The 24,309-nt window shown below is 39.7% G+C and overlaps 2 protein-coding genes across 2 annotated transcripts in view; both read right to left on the bottom strand.

Moving 5' to 3' along the window:
• Positions 1–435: 435 nt before the first annotated feature.
• On the bottom strand, positions 436–13,657 carry LOC104935814 (kinesin heavy chain-like). Its single transcript, XM_027287673.1, has 26 exons — positions 13,325–13,657; positions 10,751–10,838; positions 10,507–10,580; positions 10,267–10,371; positions 9,669–9,717; positions 9,531–9,586; positions 9,296–9,383; positions 8,852–8,976; positions 8,540–8,644; positions 7,826–7,974; positions 7,024–7,172; positions 6,164–6,333; positions 5,959–6,027; positions 5,654–5,860; positions 5,338–5,484; positions 4,830–5,018; positions 4,495–4,612; positions 4,327–4,403; positions 3,812–3,921; positions 3,516–3,617; positions 2,610–2,670; positions 2,414–2,485; positions 2,239–2,343; positions 1,531–1,747; positions 1,175–1,342; positions 436–645 (listed from the first exon to the last, which is right to left on the bottom strand). Exons 1-25 carry the CDS (start codon positions 13,457–13,459, stop codon positions 1,218–1,220), a joined length of 2,892 nt encoding a protein of 963 aa, XP_027143474.1. The 5' UTR covers positions 13,460–13,657; the 3' UTR covers positions 436–645; positions 1,175–1,217.
• Positions 13,658–16,168: 2,511 nt separating this feature from the next.
• Positions 16,169–24,309, bottom strand: part of epc2 (enhancer of polycomb homolog 2 (Drosophila)) — a 26,970-nt gene continuing 18,829 nt past the window's right edge. Inside the window, exons 5-14 of the mRNA XM_010751711.3 lie at positions 23,746–23,894; positions 21,687–21,819; positions 21,207–21,410; positions 20,844–20,927; positions 20,107–20,240; positions 19,303–19,613; positions 18,767–18,888; positions 18,062–18,209; positions 17,552–17,771; positions 16,169–17,047 (exon numbers count right to left, since the gene is read on the bottom strand). Coding sequence (XP_010750013.1) covers positions 16,978–17,047; positions 17,552–17,771; positions 18,062–18,209; positions 18,767–18,888; positions 19,303–19,613; positions 20,107–20,240; positions 20,844–20,927; positions 21,207–21,410; positions 21,687–21,819; positions 23,746–23,894 — 1,575 coding nt within the window. The 3' untranslated portion in view covers positions 16,169–16,977. The remainder of the gene's footprint in view (positions 17,048–17,551; positions 17,772–18,061; positions 18,210–18,766; positions 18,889–19,302; positions 19,614–20,106; positions 20,241–20,843; positions 20,928–21,206; positions 21,411–21,686; positions 21,820–23,745; positions 23,895–24,309) is intronic.

The raw sequence follows: 24,309 nt of genomic DNA, 5'->3' as shown, positions 1-24,309 counted from the left end.
GTTAATTAATGAAAAATACAATCATTGTGATAAAACAGTCAGTCCAAAAAAAATCATGAAATATTTGAAATAACAAAAATACCTCAAGTGATTCAGAGATGCTCGTAAAGTCTGAATGATATTTGACTTGTTTTATGATGCAATGTCAAAATGTTATGAGAAGAAAAAATTCAGTTTAATATGATAAATATGATAATGTGATATAAAGTTGTGATATTTGCATCATTTTACAAGAAACTTAATTTGAGGTTTGATTTCTTACAGAAAGTCTCAATGTTTGTAACACAGCTGTCACAATATCACATTTTCACTACACCATTAGAATATAGTAATATTAACTTCATGTAAACATTCATCAAACGGATTCTTTTTTTTTTTTTGACAAACGATCAATGTTTAAATTAAATTAAAAACTTGGTAAAATATGAAACAAAAATAACGAACTGGTTAAACTGTAATATAAAGTAAAAATAATATATGAGGTGTGACAGAAAAAGAAAAGACAGAGTAAGGCAGTTGAAAGTTGTTGGCTGATAAGGTGGAATGGCTGTTAAGGTGGAAAGTCATCTGGTTCCAGTAAAGGCAGAGTGGTGAGAAGAGCAGGAGAATCCAAAGAAAGGAAACTGATCCGGAGTCGTCTAATACCTGAGGGGACAGGAAGTGATACACCTTTGATCGCATGGTTGCTGTGGTTAATAACGTGGTTGCTGTGGTATTTGTGTTTCATAACATAATTGCTGTGGTTGATGACTTGGTTGCTTTCGTTGCTGTGTTAGATGACATTACTGTGGTTGTTGTGGTTGCTGGGTTAGATTATGTTGTTACTGTGGTTGCTGTGTTAGATAATGTTACTGTGGATGCTGTGTTAGACGATGTTACTGTGGTTGCTGTGTTAGATAATGTTACTGTGGATGCTGTGTTAGATAATGTTACTGTGGTTGCTGTGTTAGATAATGTTGCTGTGGTTGTTGCAGTTGCTGTGTTTGATGATGTTGTTAGTGTGGTTGCTAAGTTTGATGACATTCCTGTGGTTGTTGTGATTGCTGTGTTAAATGATGGTACTGTGGTTGCTGTGTTTGATGATGTTACTGTGGTTGTTGTGGTTGCTGAGTTTGATGACGTTGCTGCGATTGTTGAGATTGCTGTGTTTGATGACGTTGTTACTGTGACTCACCTTCAGCTTACTTGCTGTGGCTCTGAAGGGGTTGTTGCTGTTGCTATGGTTGTTGCCGTGGGGTGTGGTGACGTGGACTGCATGTCGCCCCCCCTCCTCGTACAGTTGGCCTGACGGATGGAGAGGACGGGTGCTGATGGTGCTGGTGGCCAGCTCTGATCGGCTTGGCTACATGGAGACAGATGACAGGTGAGTCAAACAAGTTCAGTCTGACATAGCAGATCCTTCAAGGACCAGAGGATCTGGTCACCTCCTGAACTCCTTACACCTCAGAGGATGAACCCTTTTCTGCAGTGCCCCCTCGGGACAAAAAAAAAGAAGTTTGTTGTTGTGGTCCATAACAAACACTTCCTCACCTATCTGAGCAGAGTGTCCTCTCCTGAAGACGTTCTTGGACCGGACAGCCTCTTTAATGCGGTCCACTTCCTGTTGGTAGCGTTTGCGGTCCCTCACGGCGGACTCCTTGGCGTCTCTAAGGGCAGCTTCCAGAGCTTTCACTCGCTCTGCTGTGGCCCGCAGACGTTTCTCCAACTTGGGCAGCTCACAGCGAAGGTCAGCATTGTCCCGCACCAGCTGGAGGACACAAAGGATAAATTTACTGAACCCTTTCTGTCAGAATCACTAAGCCTGGGTTAGGGTTAGCTACCTATCATGGGTTAAGGAACACACAGTGATGTCTGCTGTTTGCCTGTCAAGTCAAATCAAATTTATTGATCTTAGAGTCCAAAATCACAGTTTGCCTCCTGAGGATTCACAGTATGTAGAATATTCAACCTCTATTCAATCTTCACTTTCTGTGTTTGTCAGACTGAAGATGAACATTTAAAATTACAGTTACATGGTTTGAAAAGTAACTAGTAATTAATCTGTCGGATGACTGTAAATGAGTAAACCTCAGGGATGCAGAAGTGAAGCTACATAAAACTGACATAGAACTGAAAATCAGCTCAGATATGCTGTATTGTGCTTAAGTACTCAAATAAATGTACTCAGATTACAGATTTATCTCTGCTGTCTGCCAGCAGCAGGTGGGCGTGTCTTAGTGAACAGGTTTCATCACTCACCTGTTTGTGGACCTTACTGAGCTGCTCCAGGTTGTTTTCTAAAAAGATGATCCTTTGTCTCTGGGCCAAACTGCCACCAGCCTCGTCGCAGTCATTCTCTGAACTCTGAAGAAGAAAACCTCAATTAGTCAGTCAGTCAACCAAACAACAAACATGTGTCTGGACTGGTTCTTACATTCTTGACTCGGGTTCCGAGGTCCTGGATGAAGACTTTACGAAGGTTGTTTAGCGTCTGAAGCTCTTTGGCCTGTTTGATGACATAAAAGTCAACCAATCAAATCAAATCAGTGAAATCAGTTCCATAAATCTGATTTCAGGTCTGTGATGACTGCTGCTGATCACATGATCAATGTAAAGAATAATCCACATACCACCGTCTCCTCGAGACCCTTCAGGTCCTCTTTGGCCTGTTCTCTCTTCTCATTCATGAACCTGAACCAGAACAAACCCATTCTAACTGATCATTCAATTTTCAATTCAATTGAATTTATCTAGCGATATGACAATATGATATATATATCTCAATCAATCAATCAATTAGTTATTAATATGATTAATAATACTATTATTAAGCTAGAATACTGAAGAGAAACTAGAATTTAAATTAATTTAATTACTACTAATTTAATGAAACCCTCTGACTGATTTCTCTCTGGTCGTCTGAATCTCAGTTCATTAATTAAAATCAGTACAATTTTAAATTTATATAATTAAATATGCACAATAGGAAAGCTATGACATGTCATACTCCACAACAAAATAATAAATATAAAAACAATAATTATTATTATTCAAGCAGCTGTGAGTAATCATTAAAAAAAAGGAAACAAAAGAGAAATAGTTCATATCATGTCATAAAGTCTGAAATGAACAGGATTTACACATATGTTGTATGTGCACTGTCATACAAACATTAAAATATCACGTTCCTCATTTTACTTTATTCTTATATTATTGTTATATATCTTTTTTCTCTATTTGCAGATTAATAATAATATTCATTAACAAATTAAAATCAGACTCATTTACATCTACAGCTCCTCCTCCACAGAGTTTTCTACAGAAGCCCAGAATAGACAAACTGAACTCTGGATCTAGATCAAGACTTTGATGTTTTGGAGGGGTGAGTTGTGATCTACAGCTACATGGCTTGATCCAACTAAATCACTATGGAGGACAGAAAGGTGTGGCGGCTCAGGAAAGCAGTGCCAGGTGAGCTGACTGATGTTTAAACAGACCTGAGGATGTGAACAGCGAGCAGAAAAGGACAAACTTACTGCAGTTTCTGGAGTTTCTGGTCTTTGTTCTGATCCTCAGTCTTTAGTTTGTCAAAGTCCGACTGAAGCTTCCTGTTCTCCAGCTGCAGAGCCTGATTCATGCTGAAACCACAAAACATGTATTCAGATACAGGTGTATCTCAGACAGCTCTTTAACTGATCACACACCAAGAAAAAATAAACTATGACAGGGGTTTATGGACTAAAGCTGAAAAATGAAGTGTCACACACACACAAAAAAGTTAATTAAGATCAAACAATCAGTCATTTATCACTTCTTATAATCAATAACGCACTCTTTGAGTTGGTCAGCATTTCTCTGCTTCTGCTCAATCTCATCACGAAGGCGACTCAGCTGTTTGTGATGAACCTCTCTGTGGTTCTCCATCTGTTCTTCCAGGGTTCTCTACAGAACACACACAACAGGAACACTTCATTTACCTACAACAGGAACACTTCATTTACCTACAAAAGGAGCACTTCATTTACCTACAACAGGAACACTTAATTTACCTACAACAGGAGCACTTCATTTACCAACAACAGGAACACTTCATTTACCTACAACAGGAGCACTTCATTTACCTACAACAGGAACACTTCATTTACCTACAACAGGAACACTTCATTTACCTACAACATGTGCACTTCATTTACCTACAACAGGAACACTTCATTTACCTACAACAGGAACACCAGATTTCTCCAGAGGTCTCTGAATGTGGTTGAACAGGCGATAAATCATGTGATCAGTTAGAACTTTGTTTTTAGAATGCTCTGTTCTGAATCAGTTGGACCAAATGACGTTCACCTTCATCTCAACAGCATCCTTCAGTCTGCTCATGTGTTCTTTCTCTTTGTCCATCACCGTCACCTCGTGCATTTGACCTGAACAAAGACATTATGTCTTCTGTTTAACAGAGAGATGCAAGACAATTAGAGAGCAGCATTTCCTGTAACCATGGTGACACTGTCTGACCTTGAGCATGGAGTTTGGCAACCTCCTCCATTAGAGCGTCCTGACTCTCCTCCAGTTTCCTTTTCTTCTGCTCCACCTTCTGCAGGTCGTCTGTCAGAGACACAATCTTCACCTGGAGCTTCAGCATTAACAGGACAATTAAAATAAAGTCAATTAATACTAATCATGACATAAACACGCAACAATTAAAATAAAGTTAATTAATGTTAATCATGACAAACACCCGACTACACTTTGTTTACATGTAGTAAACATTTACTCCATGTGAAACCCTTAGACCAAAATATTTGTTCTGTGTATCCGTGTAACGAAGTCCATCTTATTTAACGTGTTACCTGTGACACGAGCAGCTGACAGGTGCTGAGCTCCTTCTCGCTGGCCTCCATCTTGCAGATGTTCTCTGTCAGGTTGACCTCCAGCTGTTTGCTGCGGTTCACCAGAGATTTGACCTCCGACTTCATCTTACTGATGTAGAGACGAGCGGTGGTGAACTCCTCCTCCATCACGCCACTCACCTCTGTCATCTGAGGAGGGAAACACATTTTACTACCTTGTGGCTCTCTCTGGTGATCAGTGGGAATTCATGGCAGAAGTCACTTAAGCTGAACTTCTCTTTTAAACATTAAAATTATTGCTGGTTTCTGTTCTTTATCACGATAGAAAATGAAATATCTTGAACAGACAAACCTGTGTAATCTTGGCAGTGATACTGGGTGTCTTAATGACTTTTATTTAATAATTTAATAAAATTTAGTGTAATTTAATGAATAAATAATGAAATGAGTATTACTGGCAGAGTATGATGAGGGAAATGTGATGGGAACAGTAGAGTATCAGTCTTACAGCTTTCAGGTCGGTGGTACCGAGGATGCTGCCAATGTCACTGAGGTCTCTGAGCAGCAGACTGACAATCTCTGCAGACCTCTTCTTATGATGAGAACTGATGTCCTGCAGGGTGGACAACTCCCTCTGAACAGCCTCCAGATTCACCTGGAAACAAGCAAAGAGACAAAGAGGATCACAACATCACTTCGTCCTATCCTCACATCGTCCTTTCATCATTGTCCTACCATCACATCGTCTTTTCATTACATGATCCTACCATCCTATCCAAACATCGTCCTACTTTCCTGACCCTTGTTTCTTTATGTTGACTCACAGTCTTGTGTGCGAGCTCCTCATTCAGCTGTTCGTTGCAGCGATTCTTGTTCTCCACCTCTTGGCTCTTGTGGTCGTAGTTAACAGCAAGCTCCTCCAATGCCTGCAGCACTTCCTTCACCTCTTCTTTGGCTGAGTCACTGTCCCTCTGCAGACGTGATAACTCCTCCTGTAGACGCTCATAGTCCTGACGGCTTGACACCAACAACTGTAATACGAGGAGGTTTGATGATCAGGTGAGATTTAACATTCAGGTGAGGACGTTTAACATCCAGATGAGGAGTTTAACGTTTAGGTAAGACTCACCTCATCTTGATCGATCAGCTGCTGTTTGAGTTTTTCGGCTGTCTGACTGTGCTGGTTGATTTCATCATCCTTAAACATAAGTCAGCAGATGTTTAATGTTTCACAGACTCAGATAGAACAGGTGATACTACAGGTAAGCCTCACCTGCAATCACATGATGATAGAGGGGAGACTCATAGTCCAGATAATATTAGGTAAATCTCACCTTGTCATCCAGCTGATGGTAAAGGTTAGTGATAAGCGTCTCATATTGTGTCTTCTCTTCATCTGAGAGAGAGACGGGGAGTGGGGCCAAGCTGTCAATCACTGCTGTCGCATCACTGTTGCTTTTCTTGGTTTTGTTGCTCAGCTGCTCCTCCACAGGTACAGACTCACCTGGTCAAGATAAAAAAGGCTCAACTAGCAAATATTCTCTGGAAAACTCAGAGAAAACCTTTTCATTTTTTTGGTTTTCCCTGGAAAACTGAAGCACAGCTTCACAGCTTAGCAGCTCACCTATTAGCTACAAATAAACTCTGTAAAAGCTCTTGAAACAAATGGGGAAAAGCTGATCATACAGGTAAACAGCTGATACTGTCACGGCTGGAACAAAGCTTGAACCCAAATGCACGACTCAGGAGACAAAGTAAAAAATAAACAAAATATTTTATTATCAAAGTACAACAGAAAATCACTCACTGGGAGGAAAACACTAAATACTCTAAGAAAACAAAAAAACACTCAAGGGAGGGAAACCCTATGAAGACACAAAGGACAAGACGAACTGGCAACAGACAAAGGGAGACGCAGACAATATATACACAGGGTAATAGGAAAGAGGTGGAAACAATCAGACCCGTGACACGTGAGGAAGGGCAACTGACCTGAAACGAGAGGAGAGTTATCTTTCAAAATAAAACAGGAAATGACAAGACAACATTGACACAAGACAACCTAAACATAGTGAGCTTTATTAGTCATGACAGATACAAATAAATCACTGTCCGTCTGGGGTGCGATGTGCTGCTTTGGTCAATCATGTTCCTGATAATCACCTTTGTAACATGAATTATTTTTTCAGTTTACCTTTCCGCCAACGTTTCAGCTCATTCTCCAGTTTCTGGATTGTGATGTTCAGACTCCTGCTCTTCTCTTTCTCCTTCTCATACTTCTTCTTCCACTCCTCAGCCGTCAGCTCCAAGTTTACAGACACCGTGTTCTTTATGGTTTTAGCTCTAAAACACAAAAACAACACAGGGAGTGGTTTTCACAAACACTGTGTGCTGTTGATGATGGATAAACGTACTGATGGTCATTATGATGTGTGAGATGTGACAGACATCTGTAGAAATCTGTACAACTACCTCACTCCAACCTGAGAACCTTTAGTCCATGCAAACATCTTGATACAAACACAGTGACCGTTATTGGTGCAGCAATTATGCATAATGTGGTAATACTTCCAAGGTGAACTCCTTCAACCATCTACATCCAGTAAAAGGATGTTTAATGCATCACACACACACACACACACACACGCACACACACACACACACACACACAGAGCAATGAATTTAAACACTAATACTGGACATGCTGCATATATTTAACCAAAGTGTAAATAGTTTTATATTTGAAAATGTATAAAAGGAAAACTTTTGATTCTCTTCAATGAATATAGTTTAAATATATGTTTATTCAGCATGAACAGATGGAGCAAACTGTTTGAAAGGAGAGATCATGATGGTGTCAGGTGAAGCAGATGGTTTACATGGCTCAGGGTCAGGTAGGACAGAACCTCCTGGCAGGTCTATGGTCATGTGGTCCAAACCCAAACCTTGTCAATAAAGAGAGTTAAAATGATGTGCTTTTGGAACGAGAACAGTACCTCTGTCCAAACATGAGGGTGGACTTGGTTTCAGCCTCGTTGTAAACAGATGGAGAGCAGCAGATGATGATGGTGGTTCGACAGTTCCCTCCCAGTGAGTCCTGCAGGATCCGAGTCATCTTACTGTCTCTGTATGGGACGTGGGTTTTCTATAAATACATGACAAACCAGATGAACACAACAATAAAATCCATTGTCAAACTGAATCAAAGAGGAAGTTCCTATGGAACATATGAAGTTTTGCATATTTCAGCTCAAGACAATGACATGTTCGCTAGAATTATGTTAGCTAATGATGGTGACTTTCCTACAGTTAGTCCACATCACCTCTGGGTCATAATACTGTCAGGGACATGACAATTTAATCAAGTTATGGCCGCCTGGAGCCCACAAGCCTGGGTCATGCTCCAGGTCCTTCACAGTTTACTACAGGATGGGACTGTAATCTGACCAAATCAAAGTCTTTAAGAATTATTAAACATGTGATGTTTTTTTATTTTTATTCACGCTTCATGAGTTCATGTTCATTCCAAAACTCATCGATCCTCAAGGAAATTAATCAGACAGTCATTATTGTTATTATTATTATTATTATTATGCATGAGAGGTGAACATTCGTTTACACATTAATATTGAAGAAAATAACATCACAGATTGATAAATGATCAGTTTTAAATGTTTAATTCTGTTTAACAAACATTTGTTTGGACTCACCGTTCCTTCACTCAGAGCAGCGATGACATTTCCGAGAGCAGAAAGAGACTTGTTGATGTTCTTAGCTTCGTCCAACACAGCGCCTTCTGCTCCCGTTTTACTCACCTGAAGCAGAACAGCAATATATAAAAGAAAACATGAACAACCTTGCCAAAGAATTAAAGATCAATCCCATCACAATTTAATCAGCATTCATAATTAGATTAGATTATTTCTTTTTAGATAAACTCCATATTTTTATGTGACACCTGAAAATGTTTAATGATTTCAAAAATGTTACGTGAACATTAAAGTGTGATGGAGCAGTGTGACCTTCTCACTGCCTGCCAGGTCGACCAGGTAAAGTTTGCCTGACAGTTTCGTCTCTGTCTCCACGTTCTCCTGCTTGATGTTGATCAGAAAAATACTGTGACTGCGAGAGCTGTGCTCATTCATGTCTGCAGAAACAAAGAAATACTTCTCAATACTCTTCATACCACAGTATTAATTACACTATCTGTTAATATGAACTCAGTGAGCAAAATATTTTTATTTTATTTCAGACAGAATATGAAGAAACGGTGGGAACGTATCAAGCATCTGTTGAAGATGATTAAAGACTATTAAAATGTAATGAGGTCTTAATTTCTCCGGATTGAACACGGGTAACAAAAGAAGCTTTTTGACAACTTCACTGACAATTATTATAGTCGTAGAGTAAGTAGTAATAATGCTACTAGTAGTACAGTAATATGAGTAGTACACGCAGAGACTCACTGGTGACGGCAACATGTCTGTTTGCTTTTCCCTCATCGATGACGTCCATGACCTCATCAGGACTGGAAACAAAACGCTCCGTGCAGCCCTGACAGGAAGTACACATCAACAAAGCACTGACATTACAGTACTTACAGTACTAAAACTACAGTACTGATACTGCAGTACTGACAGTGATACTACAGTAAGTATATGTAGACATGAATGATTCTTCATGTAGTAAATATTTCGATACCTTGACAAAGGGAACTCTGTTTTTGTCCTCGTGGACAGCCAAGTTTGTCTTAGACACTGAAACATGAAACATATCCATCAGAAGGTTCATCAACACTTTAAATCATAAATATATAAAAATGTTAAATATGATCATCACCATCAAGTAAGTCTCTGATTTTATCCAGATAGATTTCAAAATAAGAGACCTGCAGAGAAGAACAGACACATTTTATTATGAATATCATGTATGTAGTAATGACATGTTAATTTATTCTGTTTATAATATGATCCTCAAATCTGCATGTAAACTGTAAATACACATGATGATTACACGGTTATTGTATGTTACATGGGATTTATACATGTTGTACTCTTAATATCAAAAAAGGACCAGCTGGTGAACAGTAAACATATGGAGAGAAGGTGAGTCAGTGAATGCTTCACTGGTTTCTCTGCAGGACGTCGGATCACAGAACAGATTTAAGTCTTTGTTTACTGTGGAGGACTCAACACTTCAAATATAATTATGAAAAAGATTAAGCTAAATATCATGCAAAAATAATTAATAAATATAAATACATGATGAATCAAATTAAATTAAATCAGATTTTAATTGTATAGCCCAAAGTCACAAAGAACATTTTCCTCTAAGGGCTTCAATCTGTACAGGGAGTGACAGATGTCAGATTTAGAGTATTGTGAATATAAAAGTCATAAACAACATATGAACAATGATTTCATGATGACATCGTCACCTTAATGTGAAACTCCAGGTTCTCGTCCATGGAGTAGATATGGTCAAAGATGTCTCTCGCGATACGAGGGATGATTCCCATCAGACGTGGGTCATGCAGGTTTCCCTGGAAAGTTTAACATACAAACATTTAAAAAAATAAAAATCTATCCTCCCCTCCCCTGTTATTGTCAACATTAAGGTGTGTTATTCTAAATGTATTTATTAAAATTAATTCAAAATTAAAATGAATCAGGCTGACCTCCATGGTGTGAGTCTTTCCAGATGATGTCTGACCGTAAGCAAAGATGGTCCCATTATATCCACCCAACACATCTGTAACACACACCACATTCATGTTATCACTTTATCGTGTTATAACATATGACTTTGGTGTTATAACGCAGGCAGGCAGACAGACAGACAGACAGACAGACAGACAGACAGACAGACAGACAGGCAGACAGACAGGCAGGCAGGGTGGGTCAATAATGAGGTGGACTAACCTTTAACGATCTGTCTGGCACAGGTGTCATATACCTGAACCTGTTCAGTGTTTGGAGGGAGGACTCTGTCAAACACATACGGCTTCCCCTGAAACACAGGAACCACACCATCAAAATAAAAGTCTTTGTACTGTGATGAAATATTAAACATGTTTTATGTGTAAATGTTTATATTTTCACCAATGAACACTAAAGATTTTGATATTTTCATGTGTTTTTGTACTTCCAGTTTGTGCTGAATAAAAGGAGACCTTTAATGTGAAAAGACAGCTTCCTGTTCCTGTCCCAGGCTGTAATCTGCTGACATTTAACTGATCTGAGGACAGTTTGATGGTTTTATCAGCGTCCACACATTCACAGTCAGCCTGAATTGAAAATGTCACAGTTTCTTCAAATGTCTGCTGGTCAGAGTCACTTTATTCTGAAAGTTTGGAAATATCAACATAATAATTTTTTATATAAACAATAATAAATTAATTATTAATGATAATAAATAATTATAAATGTCTACATCTTATGTTGTGTCTGAAATGCAAACTGTTCTTTTCTTTGATTTCATAAAAAATGATTCTTAATTATTATTTTAATAAAATCATTTCAGCTGTTAAACAGATTCACTGTGATGGAGGAGGAAGTGACATGACAGAGTTGCAATCAGTCAGCTGATTAATCGACCAATTTGTTATATTTGTCACACGATGTGACATCAACAGGTCGTCTCTCTTCTCTTTAAGATGCAATCGTCATGGTAACTGCATCCCAACAGACAAGACTGAACAAATCAGAGGAAAGAAAGATGACGGCTGCTCAGTGATGCAGAACACACACACACACACACACAACCATACTGTATATTCTTCTTTATAGGTGTGTGTGTGTGTGTGTGTGTGTGTGTGTGTGTGTGTGTGGCTCCTGGCCACATATTGACGGCCTGCTGTTGGTCACATGACGTGTGGCGGCCTTCACCCTCACTGTCATGGAGACAGAATATTTCCCATGAGACTTTGCAGCAGCTGAATCAAAGCTTCAGTCAAACCTGTTTTGTGGCCAGAAGTTTGTGGACACTGAATGTTGCCACAACGTAAACCTGAATCTGATTTACTCATTTACTCGTCATGATGAGGGCATAATTAATGTTTAATTAATGTATAATTAATGTATAATTAATGTATAATTAATGTTTAATGAATGTATAATTAATGTTTAATTAATGTTTAATTAATGTATAACTAATTATAACAGTTGTGTCAGCAAAACAAAAGATCGTTGTTGACTTCAGGAAAAATCACCCCCCTCCTCATCAAATATGGAGCAGTGGGGCCGGCCTTTTTTCTGACAGAGACAGCTGAAGAGTGACAGGAATGCAGGGAGAGAGAGACGGGGAATGACATGCGGGAAAGAGACGCAGGTCAGATTCGAACCCTGGGCTTCCGCAACAAGGACTGAGCCTTCACACACAGGGCGGCTGCTCTACCAACTGAGCTAAGTGACGTCCCAGCAGCACCAAATTCCTGGGGGTGCAGATCACAGACACTGTGGTCCTTTCAAACCTCTGCATGGACTGGCTTACAGTGATACTGATAATTCTGTTAACTCTATTTGCACTATTCATATTGTCAATTTATAAGTCACAATTTTATTCTTTCTTTTATATTTTATTCTATTTTATATATATTTATATTGTTATTACTGTGTCTCTTGTTTTATCGCTCAAATGTACATTTTAAATGTGCAGTTGGATGACAATAGAGTCTGTCTATGTCTAATTAATGTTGAATTAATGTTGAATAAATGTTCACTATTTGTAACAAATAATGAACTCTGTTATTCAACCCTTTCATGAAGCTGAAAACTTGAATGTTCATCCATTCATCAGGTCTGATTCACTGATGTTTACATGAAGCAGAAATTCATCCATTAATACTTCAAACTGACTTCATGTGTTCATTAAACATTTGACTTTAATTAAAGATAATTAATCGTTGTTTGTGATTGGCTCTTTTGTTGTGAAGAGTTTAACAGAAAAGTTTGTCAAAGATTAAAAAACAAACTTTGTCTTTATGTCGAGTTAACAATGTCTCATTAAAGAGACTAACTTCATGTGGCCTCGTTAGTTTAATACAGAGCTGAGCTCACTAACCAGTCCCTGAACTCATCACAGCGCCACCTTCTGCCAACAGAAGTCACTTCAGTCGGATGATCAGTTGATTTTAATTAAATTTATTTTGTTTTTTATTTTGTTTTACTGATTTTTAATTACAGAGTTTATAAAGATGAAAATCATTTAGGATCATAACATCTGATCAGTGAAAATGATTTGAATGAATTTGTATCAGCAGTTATCTGAAACCAAATTGATCGATGTTTCAGCCTCACGTTTATTACGTACCTGACAATATACATGACAAAGATCAGTGTGTTTGAACTGATGATGACTGGACTCTCCGGTGTGTGTCGGTTTGTTGTGTTTCTATTGTTGCAGACAGACAGACGCACAGACGGACCGGCGGAGGGTGTGCCGCCTGTTGACCGGCTTCACACACGCATTCACGGACAGACTCGGGAAGAACTCACCGCCACCACCACCGTGTCCTCTCCGTTAAATTTCGGGATGTATTTGTCTCCGCGGCTCCGCTCCGCGTCGTTCAGCGGCCTGAAGCGACACATCACCTTCACCCCGCACACCCCGCACTCCGCCGCGTCCACCATCACCGACACTGTCCGGTAAACACGGACACGAGACAGACTAGAGACACAGACCGGGACGGTTCACGTCAACACGGTTCAGATCCACAGAGTCCGGTCTGGAAACACTCGTCAGAGCCCCGCCGTTAAATGGATCAGATCTCCGGGGAAGATTTCAGTCCGGTCACTGTCTCTCCATCAGGATGCTGACTGACTGACTGAACACTCCCACCTCACACAGGTCCAGAGCCGCAGGGAAGTCTGGGACATGAAGTCCTTCCGGCTTCTAGAAAGAAAAACTGATCGATTAATTTATTGATCGTTTCTGAAGACAAACAAAGAAAGAGACAAAGAAATCCTCTTTCTGACCTCAAACACTGAATTATATATTTAAGCTGTTATCAAGAAGAAGGAACACGAGAAGACCGAGAAATATCAGAGAGAGGAGTTAGAGAAGATGTGAGGAGTGAAGGTGACAGTGGTAATGGGAGCTGTGACCCACAAACTGGAGGAGTGGCTACACCTGAGGTCTCTGCCCAGAGGTGTGCAGTCCTAGGAACAGCTAAGATACTGCACAGAACAGTCAAGCTCCCAAACCTCTGGTAGAAGACCCGAGCCGACCACCCTCCAGAGGCTGGGGGATATACACTACCATTCAAAAGTTTGGGGTCACTTAGAAGATTCCATGTTTTCCATGAAAACCTTCAAGAAATTAGTTGAAATAGGACAAAATTAATATGACACATATCCACTGATGAGGTTAGAAATTGTGATTTTTAAATAAAATAATAATTCAAACTTCATCAACTTTCATCAAAGAATCCTCCATCTGTCAGCTGAAGGTGACCTGAAGAGGCTTCCTCCCATGCTTCCTGAAGCTCCGACCACAGGTTGGACTGTCTTCATGGGCCCTTCTTACGTAACATACGGTCAAGCTGCTCCACAACAGCTCAACAGCTGAGATGTGCTGATTGTGCTGACCACTCCATGGCAGACAAAATATAAGCTGACTGCTTCTTCAGCTCCAGCCTGAGCTGAGCTTTAATCTTTTCTTTTTACTGTCCAGTCTGAGGTTTGGCTTTTTCTCTGTCACTCTGTCCGGAAGGGCAGCATCCCTGAGTCTCCTCTTCACTGCTGATGTTCACTCTGGTGTTCTGCAGGTATATTTAACCCTTGTGCTCCCCTCAAAAAAGTTTGTGCGAGCGGTTGTTCGGTGCAAACCATGTTTTTTTATTTAAAAAATGCTATAAAAATATTATATGTGAATATTTTTTTTCACTTTCACTGCATTAAATCTTTTGACCAACTTCAGTCCTAATCATAACGATCAAATTTTCATGTATTTCTTAAATAATTCAACCCTTTAATGTCATTTTGGGAATATGAAACCACATGATAAAAAAGCACAAAATTTGAGAATTTTCTATACACTAAGTGCAAACTGTATTTTTTTTACGGAGGATTATTATATGTCAATAATTGACAACATTGATTTGAATGCATTATTATTTTTTGAGCAGTGTCAGTTTATTAAAAAATGAGTGCGAGGGATATTGGTGCAAAAATGTTCTTTTTCTAAAAAGTGCTATAAAAATATTATATGTGAATATTTTTCACTTTCACTGCATTAGATCTTTTGACCATCTTCAGTCCTAATCATAACTATCAAATTTACATGTATTAAATAATTTGAACTGTTTAGTCGTGCTTGTCTGGATGCAACATGGTAGACTCTGTAGAAGACAACCCAAGATATAACAGTGTCATTCTAAGGTAACAAAAACAAACCTCATTTTCACAAACGTACACTACCATTCAAAAGTTTGGGGTCACTTAGAAAATTCCATGTTTTCAAAATAAAAGCATTATTTGACCACAAAAACATAAAATTGATCATAAATACATTGTAGACATTGTAAATAGTGTAAATGACTATTATAGCTGCAAACAGCTGATCTCTAATGGGTTATCTACACAGGGCCCATTATCAGCAACCATCACTCTGTTTTCAGACTGTATGCTGTTTGTAAATCCAAGTTGATCATTTTAAATGGCTAACATTAAAAACACGTTTTGCAGTCATGGCAGCAGAGCTGAAAACTGTTGTGCTGATTAAAGCATTAATCAAACTGGCCTTGTTTAGACTAGCTGAGTGTCTGCAGCATCAATAGCTGGGGGTTCCATTACAGGCTCAACATGTCCAGAAACAAAGAACTTTCTTCTGAAACGTGTCCGTCTGTTCTTGTACTGAGAAATTAAAGATCTCGTACAATGCTGTGAACTATTCACGTCACAGAGCAACTCAAACTGGCTCTAACCTGGACAGAAGGAGGAGACCTCAGTGCCTAATTAAACCAGAGGACAAGAACATCAGAGTATCTAGGGAAACAGACGCTCACAGGTCCTTAACTGGCAGCTTCATTAATTAACTTTAATGAAGACGCAGACTGCTGTGATCATGCATGAGTTGGTGGACTTTGAAAAATCTTTTACTTTCTTATGTTTCATACATTGAGAAGAAAACCCCACGCAGTAGTCCAACTAATGACAGTGATCTCTCTGAATGTAAGAAACTGACAGTTACTGGTCTATAGTGTTATTAATATAAGTGACAGATTCATTAATTTACCTCAACTGTATTTGAGTAAACATTCTGAGCGTTGGTTCTTTTTTGTGACTGAAATAAGATTCATTTGAAAACAATCAAAGAAAAAACAGGAAGTTTTCCAGCCGTCAGTCTGTCAAAGCATTTTTATTTCTCAGCATTTTATATCTGAAACAAACGGAGTGAACAGAGTGTGTGAACAAGCCGACAAACATTTCTTTACATGATTCACACCGACAAAAGAAATCCAACAGAAACCTGTCAGAGCTTCAGTTCACACACGTCTGATCAGCCTCTGTTTGACGAGTTTAAAAATATAAAAAACTGCTGCAGCTGCAGGTCCACGTCTCTTTTTACAGGATGCATATTTTATTTTCATGTGGCTTTAAATGATCAATCGACCATGAAGACATTCGTTAAAAAAGATCAAATAAATCCTGACGTCACAAAAACATCTTTAAATCTGAAAAATTCAATTAATTCCATCTTTGGGAAATAAACGAGCCTCAAGTTCTGATTTGAAAGAAATACAAAATGTAAACATTAAAAAATAAATAACCAATCAGAGTCAGGATACAGACTCGCCATGGACCAATCAAAGCAAGGATACAGACTCGCCATGGACGAATCAGAGCCAGGATACAGACTCACCATGGACGAATCAGAGCAAGGACTTATTCTCAACCAATTCTGCAGTCACATGATTTTCAGAAACTAAACTGATGAAAACAAAATCTATTTTACATCAAAGACATTTACAAACTGTACAACAACAACGATAATAATAATAATGATGATAATAATTTCCACTCAGTAAAATGTTCTGATTCTGAAGCAATCATCTTCTGGAGGTCACGGCGTGTCACATTCACCGGTCAGACACTGAGGAGGAGCAGGGCATGATGGGAGGAGGAGCAGGGTGTGATGGGAGACGATGTTATGTGACCTCCATGGGCAGCGTGGTCTCTGACAGTCCGTTCAACAGTCTCTCCGGTTCATGAGAGTCTCTGTCAGGAAAAACAAGAATTACCCATCAGTGATGACATCACTCATGACATCACTCATGACATCATTGTTTTTATTTCTGTTCAAACTAACTGTTCATCTGTCAACACGACATGACTCTTCTTTAAATGACGAGTCAATGAACTAAACTAAACCAAACTTGTTTTGGTGACAGAAACTGAAAGTAAATTTTGAGCGTCAGGTTGATTCCTCCACATGGTTTACACTGTGTTGAAATGTGTTCTTAGCATGTTGTTAGCCATCCACTATCAATCCCATGATGCCTGGGTTAAGTCTGTCAACCAATCAGAGGTGCATGCAGGATTTCAGGTTAGACTTCAGGTGGGACCAGACTAAACATTTCTGATGTTTGATAGGCCTCCTTGAAATAGAAGGGACAGGTGAAGGAGGAAAGGGAGCAGTGCTGGGGTTCGTACATCCTCAAAGACACTATATGTAGATTACGTGGATAGGTGCATGTTTCACCTGGACAGGTGTATATTTACCTGGCGGTGGAAACTTTGGGCACGCGGTCGAGGCTGGCGGCGACAGTGGCAAGCTTTAAGGCAGACGTTGGGGGTGCGGAGGGTCGAGCGGCGTGGGAGTGGGCAGGGGAGACGGCTCCCACCTGGCTTCTCTGGTTGGGAAGGGACTGAGGGGAGGAAGAGGAGGAGAACCCCAACCTGCTGAGAGACGAGGAGGAAGAGTACGGAGGCCTGGAGGGACCTGAGGAAGAGGAGGAGTTAAAGATGAAGAAATGTTTGTTGATATCTGAAGGCCATCTGAGAGTCATGTTGCTAACCACATGATGGCACATGTTTCAATCTGCAAGTCCCAAATTATTCCAAAATATACACCAGACACCACTAATGTATTCATTCAGACATTTAACTTGGTTTCTACATGTCTGCCTTCAGTCCTGTCTTACGGTCAGCGTACTCTCACGCGTCTCATGTCATATGCTACCAAGGGTCCATCGGAGTTAATAAAGGGTTAGGTTAGGTTGTACAGCTCACCTGAAGAGTGGTGGACTCCGTTGATGCTGGTCTTGTAGGGTTTGTTCTCGCAGTTCACGTGACCATGAGGTGGAGGAGCGCTGATCACAGCAGAGGCTGCAAATTGAGCCCGAGCTGAGTCCAAAGTCTTCGAACTGGACCTGGTGGACTACAGTTGAGACCAGGATACCAAGACAAGTATTATTCAGAGAACCAGACAGCAAAGACAACCAATCAGAACATGCCATACATCAGACAGGTGTATAAACAGTCTGATAAATAAACTCACTCTTATGTTTTAGATTTCTCTGTACAGATCTACTTGACTGCTTTTTACATGATGATGATGATGATTAGAGAGAGAGGCAGACAGACAGACAGGCAAACAGAGACACAGACAGACAGAGAGCGAGCGAGAGCGAGACAGGCAGACAGATAGAGAGAGAGAGAGACAGGCAGACAGACAGAGAGTAATAATAACAGTGAGCAAGCTCCGGCCTTGATAAAGCTGTTAATAATCAGAGAAAGACACGCCCACAGAAACACACCTGCTACTACTGGCCACAACATCTGATCCTGTCTGAATGCACGCTAAAGCAGTGTCCGTCATATATATATATATATATATATATATATATATATATATATATACATATACACACACACACACACACACACACACATTTGTACACTATATACATTATGTATACATTATATACATGTTACCTGTGTTTGGTGCAGTGCAGGGTGCCTATATAAAGACATGTTGTTCTGTAGTTCCAGCTGTTGTTTCTGCATCTGGACCAGTTGCTGATGATGACAGTGATACTGCTCCTCTGTGATGCCACCTGCTCTCACACACACACACACACACACACACACACACACACACACACTATTCAGCCATAACATTTAAATGACTTGATTAATATTGTGTTGCTCCCTCACTGGTCAAGGCCTCCTCAGACCTCAGATGAGATTGTCTGATGACGTGACGCGTTCTGGATGACATTCTGAACTTGAATCATGCTTCAGTCTTTCATTACTTATTTGTTTTTTTCTCCTGTTGTCCTGTTGGTGGTGTGTACCTTACAGTTCATAGGGCAGTGACAGGTGTACCTTACCTGTCAGGTTAATTGTTTAGTTGTGGGCTGGAAATTGAGTGCAGGTGTTTTTTTTTAAATGACAAAGTAATAAGTTAGGTTGGTGTCGCCTAAAAAGAGAAAATGCTCTAACAGTGATCTACAGGCCTGATAACTTACCTGATCCAGGTGACAGACAGCGAGTGAGTCGGCTGTCCTCCACAGAGGACCCTGTGATCCTTCTGCCTCCCCCTCTCTGGTCCTGAACTGGTCTGGGTCTGTAGCAGAACCTCCTCAAGGTCTGAATGTTATACAGGACTTCAGTCAGGGAGGGGGTCGTGTTTCCTGAGGTCAGGGAGGGTTTCTGCTCCAGTTTTTCTGGGTCATTGAGGAGGCAGGTACTGGTACTGGTCCTGCAGAGTGGTTGTGTTAGGGAGTCCATCTGCTTCAGTACTGGATCCAGACTTGTCGAGGCTCTGTCCAAGATTATCCTGATTAGAGAGACGCAGAAAAAGTTTCAGCTTTAATAGGATTAATTTAAATAAATTAATCAAGTCTTTATGTATAAAAATTGTTCACATGTTCAACTGACTGCTGTGACTGACTGGAAAATGTCTCTTTTGGTTTCATTTTGAGTGGTTCATCGTCTGAGGAGCAGCAGGTGGGTCAGTCATCTTTCATAGATAACTGCAGACGTGTAAACATCCAGTTCAATGATAAAACATCTGTTTCACAGGACTGAAGTTGTGTTTACAGACAAGTTTTGCCGTGTTGACAGAGGAACAGCTTGACGACTGTTTCATCTGTTAGTTTTGTCATTTTCAGGCTGTTTGTTAAGTTTACAGAGCAGTAGCTGCTCTGTGATGACGGTCCGTTAACTAACTATGAGCCCAACAAAGAAAAGTGTTAAAACTCTTTGAACTCGCTGAGAAGAAAGGAGGAGTTTGATCTGATTGGACCGCCAACCTTCAGGCCGGTGTTTACCTGCCGCCTCGTCCTATCCTGCGTCGGCCCAGTCCTGTCCAATGAGGCAGCAGCGTCAGTTCAGTCAAAGAGTGATGGAGACGCTGAGAGACAAGCTGTGGATGATCCACTCCACCTGCATGTTCCATACAGGGCTGCAGAAACAAACACACAAACAGCTCAATTATTATTAACTATTATTGATCAATATTGTTATTACTGATAATTATTGACTATTACTATTAAAAAGCCCTGAAGAAAGCTTTAGAAGTACTGAAGGTGACTCTGAAGGAAAACACAAATCAGTTCACTTTGTTGTGTTACCCGCACATGTTCGAAATAAACTAAACTAAACAAATCACACAAACGGTCTTCAAATAGATAACATGGAGGACTGGATCTAGACTGGATATTTCATGTACAGGTACTTCATGGTAAACGGACTGTACTATTGTGCATCTCTCTCTCTCAGGTCGTCTAGAAAGGAGATATATCTCCTTTCTAGACGACCACATAAAGCTCTTTTACACTACAGCTCCCAACTGCTCATGAGTTTGAGAAGCTAACAATTCTCTCACACACACGGTTCAGCCTTCAGGAGCAGTTTGGAGTTCAGTATCTTCGACATGTAAGTAAACTGCTGGTCATCTGATTGCTGGAAGACCTGCTCTAACTCTCTCTCTAACTCCTGAGCCCCCATGTACACGCATGTACTTCATGTCCAGGTACTTCGTGTTGTACAGAGAGTCCAGACTTACAGACAGGTACTGACATCCAGATTTTCTCCTGAACGCAAATATTCCATCAGGATTATTTTCTTCATCCGCTGAAGACGGAGGAGACTGAAAAAAGACACGAGACATCAAATCACAGTACAGTATGTGGTATTCTGTGTAGTATTCTGTGTGGTATTCTGTAGTATTTTCATCACAGTATTTGATCACAGTACTCTGTAGTATACAGTGCTTTGCAGTATTGTGTAATATATTGACATGACACAGATGCTGACCAGTGGTGGAGGTGGACTGTGCAGTAGTATGTAGTACTGTGCAGTACTGTGTAGTATAATGACATGTTGCTGACCAGTGGTGGAGGTGGTCTGTGTAGTATGCAGTACTGACCAGCGGTGGAGGTGGACTGTCTTCCTCTCCAGAGCTGTGGAAATCGTACTGTTTGATGTCGGCCTTGTTGACGGTGAACGGACCAGGGGGTCGACCGGGACGTCTCTGTGGAGGATACAAACGCTCCCGCCTTATGTTCTTCTTCTTTGGTCCGATTGGGTCGAAGGGAATTTCGTCTCTGATGGAGTCCTGCTTCTTATACATCTGAAACATAGAGACATGGATCGAGTTCAAATCCTGCCTACTGCAGCAACACCAAATAAGAGTCTAACCCTGATCAATGAGTTGCTGATGAGTCTGTTCATACAAGTCTGTACAGTTACAGACAGTCACAGACAGACAATTACATACAGACAGTTATAGACAGACAGTTACAGACAGACAGAGATCTACAGACGGACATTTGGACATACCGACAGTTGCAGACGTACATACAGTTCAGACAGTTGTATGTATATAGATGTACATAAGAGTCAGTACCTTAGCCTTGATGTCAGTTCTGTGTCTGTTGTTGTTGTTGTTCAGACTAACTGCAGTGCAGTACGCTGGTTTCTCCAGTAGAGGGAGAGACACTTCTCTGAGAGCATCTCCACTGAAATCTCCCATCTGATACCTGAACACACACACACAACACATCCAACTGTCAGTGCCCACACCTGTACCGCCTCCTGCTGGTCACATCAAGTCACATCATTTCACTCATTTCCACATCAGGTTTGGTCAACAGCTTGTCTGTTATCCATGAAACTCATTAACATCTGTAGTTATCCATGAAACTCATTAACATCTGTAGTTATCATGAAACTCATTAACATCTGTAGAGTTATCATGAAACTCATTAACATCTGTAGAGTTATCTATGAAACTCATTAACATCTGTAGAGTTATCATGAAACTCATTAACATCTGTAGAGTTATCATGAAACTCATTAACATCTGTAGTTATCTATGAAACTCATTAACATCTGTAGTTATCCATGAAACTCATTAACATCTGTAGACTTATCATGAAACTCATTAACATCTGGAGTTATCTATGAGACTCATTAACATCTGTAGAGTTATCTATGAAACTCATTAACATCTGTAGAGTTATCTATGAAACTCATTAACATCTGTAGAGTTATCTATGAAACTCATTAACATCTGTAGTTATCCATGAAACTCAATTAACATCTGTGAGTTTCCATGAACTCATACATCTGTATGTTATCCCTGAAACTCATTAACATCTGTAGTTATCCATGAAAACTCATTAACATCATGTAGTTATCCATGATCGATAAAACTCATTAACATCTGTAGTTATCCATGAAACTCATTAACATCTGTAGTTATCCATGAAACTCATTAACATCTGTAGTTATCCATGAAACTCATTAACATCTGTAGAGTTATCATGAAACTCATTAACATCTGTAGAGTTATCATGAAACTCATTAACATTCTGTAGAGTTATCTATGAAACTTCATTAACATCTGTAGAGTTATCATGAAAACTCATTAACATCTGTAGAGTTATCATGAAACTCATTTAACATCTGTAGGAGTATCATGAAACTCATTAACATCTGTAGTTATCTAGAAACTCATTAACATCTGTAGTTATCCATGAAACTCATTAACATCTGTAGTTATCCATGAAAACTCAGTAACATCTGTAGACTTATCATGAACACTCATTAACCCTGGAGTTATCTATGAAAAACTCATTAAACATCTGGTTATCTATGAAACTCATTAACATCTGATAGATGTATCATGAAACTATTAACATCGTAGAGTTCTCCATGGAAACTCATTAACATCGTGAGTTATCCATGAAAACTGCATTAACATCTGTAGTTATCCATGAAACTCATTAACATCTGTAGTTATCCATGAAAACTCTTAACATTCTGTAGTTATATCCATGAAACTCATTAACATCTGGTAGGTTATCATGAAAACACCTTAACATAACTGTTAGAGTTATCATGAAACTCATTAACACTGTAGAGTTATCCTGAAAACTCATTAACATCTGTATCAGAGTTCATCATGAAACTCATTAACATCTTAGTATCATGAAACCTTAACATCTGTAGACTTTCATGAAACTATATAACATCTGGAGTTATCTATGGACTCATTCACATCTGTAGAGTTATCTATGAAACTCATTAACATCTGTAGAGTTATCTATGAAACTCATTAACATCTGTAGAGTTATCATTAAACTCATTAACATCTGTAGACTTATCATGAAACTCATTAACATCTGTAGACTTATCATGAAACTCATTAACATCTGTAGTTATCCATGAAACTCATTAACATCTGTAGACTTATCTATGAAACTCATTAACATCTGTAGACTTATCTATGAAACTCATTAACTCTGAAGGGTTATCTATGAAACTCATTAACATCTGTAGAGTTATATAAATATACACACATAACGAGTCTCGTTTTATGAACCACCAATGAAAACCGACACCACAGATCCTCCTCACCACATCTCATTGCCTCCCCCCTACTCTTCACCTCCTCCGCTCACCTCCTCTCCACCACCTCCAGTGTGAGGTGCAGCAGCTCCCTCTTGGACTTTTCCCTCCTCTTGATCATCTCCAGGATGGTGACAGTCCGACTGAATTCTCTCCTCAGTCGCAGCATCTTCTCGTAGGATGCTTCATCGTTCTTACGGTTCTGAATCAGATATATAAAGAACGCATTCAGATATATAAAGAATGTGTTTGATGTATAAAGAATGTATACATATTAGTGCTGTCAAAATTAACGCGTTAATTTTGTCGATTAATTTTAAAGAATTAACGCGTTAAAAAAAATTAACGCAATTAACGCGGTTTTGTTTACTTCCGGTGGCGGCCGCCATTTTGGATGTGGCAAAGTAGAGCTTTGTTTCCCAGATATATTAGTGTGTGTGTGTGAATGGGTGTATAAGAGGCATTAACTTAAAGCCCTCACGGAGACTGCGCCCTGGGCGGTCGCCCACATTGCCCACAGCTAAAACCGGCCCTGTTTGTATTAGTTTACGGGCAGATCTGCCACATCCAATATGGCGGACATGTTAACGTATCGCAGCAACGGACCAACCTGCTCA

This window comes from Larimichthys crocea, chromosome XIV (genome assembly GCF_000972845.2).
Source record: "Larimichthys crocea isolate SSNF chromosome XIV, L_crocea_2.0, whole genome shotgun sequence".
NCBI classification, from domain to species: Eukaryota; Metazoa; Chordata; class Actinopteri; family Sciaenidae; genus Larimichthys; species Larimichthys crocea.
Note: the sequence above shows the minus strand (reverse complement) of the source record. Positions and strands in the feature narration are given on the sequence as shown.

Excerpts from the sequence above, each read along its gene's own strand:
- LOC104935814 (XM_027287673.1), bottom strand. The coding sequence starts at position 13,459 with ATGGTGGACGCGGCGGAGTGCGGGGTGTGCGGGGTGAAGGTGATGTGT. Across the intron at positions 3,618-3,811 it reads AATGCTGACCAACTCAAAGA|CATGAATCAGGCTCTGCAGC; the intron begins GTGCGTTATTGA and ends TTGTGGTTTCAG. Across the intron at positions 2,486-2,609 it reads AGGGTCTCGAGGAGACGGTG|GCCAAAGAGCTTCAGACGCT; the intron begins GTATGTGGATTA and ends GTCATCAAACAG.